The sequence below is a fragment of the Tuber melanosporum genome (assembly GCF_000151645.1).
Source record: "Tuber melanosporum whole genome shotgun sequence assembly, scaffold_90, strain Mel28".
Lineage (NCBI taxonomy): Eukaryota > Fungi > Ascomycota > Pezizomycetes > Pezizales > Tuberaceae > Tuber > Tuber melanosporum.
The window spans coordinates 357,978-363,601 of NW_003299140.1; the positions used below are offsets into that span (position 1 = coordinate 357,978).

At 44.0% G+C, this 5,624-nt stretch overlaps 1 protein-coding gene; it reads right to left on the reverse strand.

The window, feature by feature from the left end:
- Positions 1-3,111: 3,111 nt before the first annotated feature.
- GSTUM_00011820001 (uncharacterized protein) lies at positions 3,112-5,300 on the reverse strand. XM_002842161.2 has 6 exons: positions 3,969-5,300; positions 3,849-3,877; positions 3,717-3,790; positions 3,646-3,664; positions 3,467-3,583; positions 3,112-3,415 (listed from the first exon to the last, which is right to left on the reverse strand). The coding sequence occupies exons 3-6, from the start codon at positions 3,746-3,748 to the stop codon at positions 3,338-3,340; spliced, it is 246 nt and encodes an 81-aa protein (XP_002842207.1). The 5' UTR covers positions 3,749-3,790; positions 3,849-3,877; positions 3,969-5,300; the 3' UTR covers positions 3,112-3,337.
- Between the last annotated feature and the right edge of the window lie 324 nt (positions 5,301-5,624).

Consider the following 5,624-nt stretch of genomic DNA (forward strand, 5'->3'; position numbering starts at 1 on the left):
TTAGAGGGACTATTCTTTACCATATGTCTAGTTTTTCTACATTCAAAGCAATTACCCTTCTTGCTTTTGGATTTCTTAGTTGATTTCAGCTTCTTCTTAAATGATCTTGGTAATTCTTCTTCAGAGTTATTAGAAAGATTGTGTCAGGATAGCCTAGTACTACTGAAGAAGGCCTGGGTCTTGTATACCTTAGTTTTATAAAGTACAGCATTCTTTTGTACTGCCTTTGCGATTATTGTTAACATATCATTGTCACGAACGTGGCTTAGCGAGGAAAGGGTTTTCACGTGACACATGGTTATGAGTCACAGGTATGTTATTGTTTCACGTATATGACCTATTTGGGTTATATGATTTGTTACGTGTGGGATTTGTGATGCTTTCGCACATGGCTCAAGTATGAGTCATCGGACATGCGCCTGACAAGTATGCCTTACGAGCGTGCCTTACGGGTAAGCCTTTGCTCATATGATTTATGTTTCGCACATGACATCATTATGATGTCATGGGTTTAGTGCATATGACTCAGTCGAGTCATATGACTTGTTTATTGCGTTATGATTGGTTTATGAGTTTTGCACATGACCTCACCATGAGGTCATGGGTTTTAAGCATGTGATCACTTTGGTCATATGACTAGTTTGTTATGATTTAGTTTCGCACATGTGACCACTTTAGGTCACATGACTAAAGGCGGGAAGAACACTATATAAGGAGGCTGATGCGGCAGAGGAAGATAGGTTCTTCACGCTTTGTTCTAAGTACTTTTCCTACTTATTACTTTAATGAATATAAAACACCTTTACGATCTTTATCTTTATTGCAACGTTATCGTTACACCAAAGAAGGCGCTTTACGAAGAAGAGTTAGATAAAGCTTACGATAGGCATTCCCGGTAGAAGACAAGGGTCTTGTACTATCGTTAACGTAGGCAGAGGCCTAGAGCTATCGTAAGTCAAAGGAAGAAGAAGACAGGAAGAGAAGTATCGTTCCCCATCGCCAAGCATTAACTATCCAGAGAGGGATCATTACAATCATCACCATCTTCTTCGAGTGGTTCCACTTCTCACCCGAGGGTAGAATACATGGTATCGTAGTACGGTCACCTCAGGATATAACTTAAGATGCTTCCTTTCTTCTTTCAATTATTTTATACCCGGAGGTCCATGATTACATCCATAATTCACTCTACCTGTACTCCATTGACTTTGTAAAACTCAATCAATTTATTGTATAATAGGTCATTGGTGATAGAGAATTGAAATTGATACTTGAGGTAATCAAGTATTGTTATTTCTTTCAGGTTTTGGTTTCTATCATATTCCTTATAGCATTAGAAGTACACATCCATTGCCCCTCCTTCACAGAATGATGCTATATATAATACACTCATAGGTATTTCCACATCTACATTTTTCATAATAAGGTAATGTGTAAGCTCAGTTGCCCATCAGTCAAAGCCTTAGGGTTTGAGATCTTTTCCTTCACATGAGAACTTCGGTCATAGGTGAAGCTTTTTTCCTAGTATGTTGGGTATTTCAAATTTCTCTTGTTCCTCAGGTTGAGTCCTTGATTTTCCTCCTCCTGAAGGTTCATCTCCTGCACTAGCCATATCAGATTTACCGCTCGATTTGGGTTATCAGAAGGTTCAATGTAGGTTTCTTTGTCAGACTAGGTGGGAATTCTACCAAGAGACTTGGTGCTTCCATGTTTACAAGTTTGTCTTACTTTTTAGCAGAACACTTGGGTTATCTCTTTCTTGTATGGTATTTCCTTCAGATCTTCTTCTCACTCCGAGTTGTCAATAACTCCATGTTGGTGTTGAGACGAAGCCAAATGTGATGTGATTCTGCTGCTTCTCTCTCCTCGCCTTCTGATGTAGATGTCAACAGGTTGATAAGGCCTAAGTCTGGTGACAGGTTCTTAACTACTTGGTAAAGATATAAAAGTATAAGGTGTTTGCAAGGTACTAATTACATTTTAGGACAAGGTATAATAACTGGCAAGTGGCGTGCCCTACCAGAGAGAAGGTAATCGCTGAAAACTATACAAGTCTTCAAAGATGTACTGAGAAAACAAAGAGTAACAGTGCAACCAAGTCTATTAAAATACTGTCTGTCAAAGCCAGCCTTTTCCATTGTACAATCAGGCAGTCTTTAAATATACAAATTTGTTCAGGTCTAGCATGAACAAACCTAAGCAAAGATATTAATCGATACACTTTAGTAAAACTACTTAAGTATCAAAATGATACTTAAAACAAAACATAAAATAAAACTAAGTATCAAACAATACTGAAAAAAAAGCCAAGCACTCAGGCGATTCTCAAAACAAAATACAAAACAAAACTCCATACCGAGTACCTGTACCAGTTACACTGAAGGCCATGGGGGATAAAAATAACACCAAGAACTATCTGAAACACACCAAATATTTGTTAATTCTAGAAACAGGATCCTACTAGAGGTGATTTCCTTGAATGTGAGATGGATTGAGCTGCAGGTGCTCAGACTCAGAGGACCTAGTAGGTGGTAGACATAAAGTGTTGGCATACTGTCTCATGAGCCTACATTGCACATTAGTATCCCTTGGGGGGTCTGAAACAGTAAAGTTTGTTGCCAGGTAGATGAGTAACTTCGCCATTGTGGTTAAGTTACTCGGCCACTTACAGGGTTCTTACTTTGACTAATGAGAGCTCAGTTAAACAGTATACAAGTCACTCAGCCACCTGGCAACGAATTTTACTGTTTCAGACCCCCTAAGAAATACCACCCATAAGCTGGCCACTTTGTTTACTCACAAGAGACTACTGGAATAATTGTCAAATAGGCTGAAGTTTCAGAAAGTGGTATATTTGACTTTATAAATCGAAAACCATCTATTAGAAGATAAAAGTGAACCTTCTGATAGTAAAGATTTTATTATCAATCACTGGAGAGAGGTACTTAGTTGTATAGTAGTTAGAAGTAGTGCATAAACAAGCAGATGCAGGATATAAATATCATAGTGCCTCTTAAGCTTTACAGGCATCATCAAGCATTGGAGAAGAGATCTTAACAATATAAGGTTATTGTATATACAAATATTTATCACGATACCCAATTGTCCTCCTAAACAAGTTCTTTGTTGTTATAAACATAAAGAAAATTACCAAGCCTTCCTAGACAATCCTTGTCTCCACAATAGATTCCTGTATAAGTCTTCTCAAGGCATACTAGTGTTGGCTTCCCCCTAATAAGGATGAATGTGATGTTAGTACCACAATGGATGAGTTAACCTCATCTGTAGTAGCTCATTTATCTTTTTCAACTGCAAGGGAGGAGCCGATGCGGTGTTTTTAGTTTTTTTGTCTGTAATTTGATAACATCCGCTGGAAAATGCATTTCCCATTCGTCAAAAAAGTAGACAATAACCTCTAGATTATATTAGTACTCGTGATTCTCAAAATCAGTTAGGCGGGACTTACTCCAAACTCAGCAGTACCGGCAACAACAAAGGCAGAAACGTGCCAACCAATTAGACGCTGCCCCGCCTTCATCGTTTTGAAATCCGTTTTAGTTTCCATGTCCTGTTCATAAGCCTCCTATTGTCAGAGTCAGCAAGCTGTATTATAACTATAGACTATGAAGAAACAAAAGTAAAAACCTTGCGAAGATATCTCAAACTGTGCAAAAAATAAAAAAGTATCATAACCCATCACACTTTCTTGATCTAACCTTTGTGCCCTCTCCTCCAGATCTCGAAGCATGGTCTCCACTTCAACTAATGGTTCTTCAGAAATGAGACCCGCCTTCCGCCAAAGCTTCATCAGCTACAGCATTGCCAATAGATGATGAGGACAGCAATACCTATGACGAAAAAGCTCTGATGGGAGTAGCTAAGCTCTGTTAGTGGCTGCTGCGCTCTACATGTGACGCCCGTCCTTAGTCAGGACGGCCGGGCCGTGCCGGGTATATGTAGGTACCTACAGGTGACGCCAATCCTTACTCAGGACGGCCGGGCCCTGCAGGTGACACCCCTCAATTCCAAATATGGTCGGGCCCTACTGGAAGTTACTGTTTCCCAAAACAAGACTACAGGGCCCAGCCGTCACCTACAGGACTGCGATCGTCATCAAAGACGGACGCCGTGCCCCGCCGTCCTTACTCACCCTGCCCGGGACGGTTGGGAACACTGCCTCCATCTACCACCACCCACCGTCCCCCACCGTCCCCCACCATCCCATACCATCCCATACCATCCCCCACCATCCCCCACAGTCCCCGGCCACCACCCACCGTCCCTCACAATCCCCTACAATCCCCCACCATCCTCCGCCATCCCCACCATCCTCTGCTATCCCCCACAGTCCCCCACCACCCGCCGTCCAACCCCCCTGCCCTGAACGAAAGTGTCTCACCCTGTAGTGCCCGCCGTCCGACCCAAGACGGCCGTCCTGCACTTTAACCACCCTGGACGGACTGCAGGTTGTGGTCCCGTCCCGTCTTGGGCTCTTGGCTGTCCCCTCGGACCGTTGCGAACGCTAATGACTGGCCGAAAATGAGGTGCGGGGCTGGTGTCTCGCTTGCCCGCTGTAGCCGCTCCTAATCGCAGCACCCACCGGCGTACCTCTTCGCCCAGCGCTGCGATTACGTAGGGCATCTCGCCCGAGGCAGCATATACGGTGGGGTTAGGAGTGTCGGGAGCTTTGGGGGTAGTGAGAGTGGTGAGAACGGTGAGAACGGTGAGAACGGTGAGAACGGTGAGAACGGTGAGAACGGTGAGAACGGTGAGAACGGTGAGGGCGGTGAGGGCGGTGAGGGCGGTGAGGGCGGTGAGGGCGGTGAGGGTGTTAAGCGTCGTAGGGGTGCTGCGGATGCGGAGAGTGTTGAGGGTGGTGGAGGTGGTGGAGGTGTCATGCATGGTAGGGGTGCTGCGGGTGCCGGGGGTGTTGAGGGTGGTGCGTGTGTCGGTAGGAAAGTTTTCGGTAATAATGCTCGTGGGGGGCTGGCCCAGACGTTCGTTGAGAGTGTAGGCTAACGTCACTCCGAGGTCTTTTAAGCGTGTTGCCATGGCCGCACCGTAGTGATTCATGAATTTCCGCTTGTGGTTGAATGTAATTATCAAGTCAGAAATCAGAAAAGGGAAGCTGCGGAGCGTAGGAGTGTATTGAACAAACTTTTCTCTCCTCACAATCGTTACAAGGCATCTTGGTTAAGAATAAAGATAATAATGAGGATAATATGTTGGCGCTAGCAGTATCTGTATGGCGCAGTGGTAGACGATTGAAAGATATTTCACACAGAACCTAGACTCTTCGCTCGTGCACTCTATATTTTCTCTAACGCATGCTCTGGTAGAGGGAAAACAGGTGGACTATATACACATCTGATGTGGCCACGTATGGTGTACCACAGAACACACTAATACCGGATGTGACAGTAATTTGCCGAACATGATGTCACTCACCGGATATGACAGTCACTCTTAGCCGTTCTTTCTAGTATACCATGAGCCCATTACCATAGACAATCCCTCAGATCCTCCCACAGCGTCATCCTTCCAACATAATAGTGGGGGATAAGGATGGGGGATAAAAATGTTCTGCATACTCGCAACGCTGGAGGGAGAGGTATGCCGTGTCA

Bases quoted from the DNA above. Each gene is read 5' to 3' on its own strand.
- GSTUM_00011820001 (XM_002842161.2), bottom strand. From the start codon at position 3,748: ATGCTTCGAGATCTGGAGGAGAGGGCACAAAG. The intron at 3,416-3,466 runs GTAAGTCCCGCC...AATATAATCTAG, and splicing joins CCGGTACTGCTGAGTTTGGA to AGGTTATTGTCTACTTTTTT.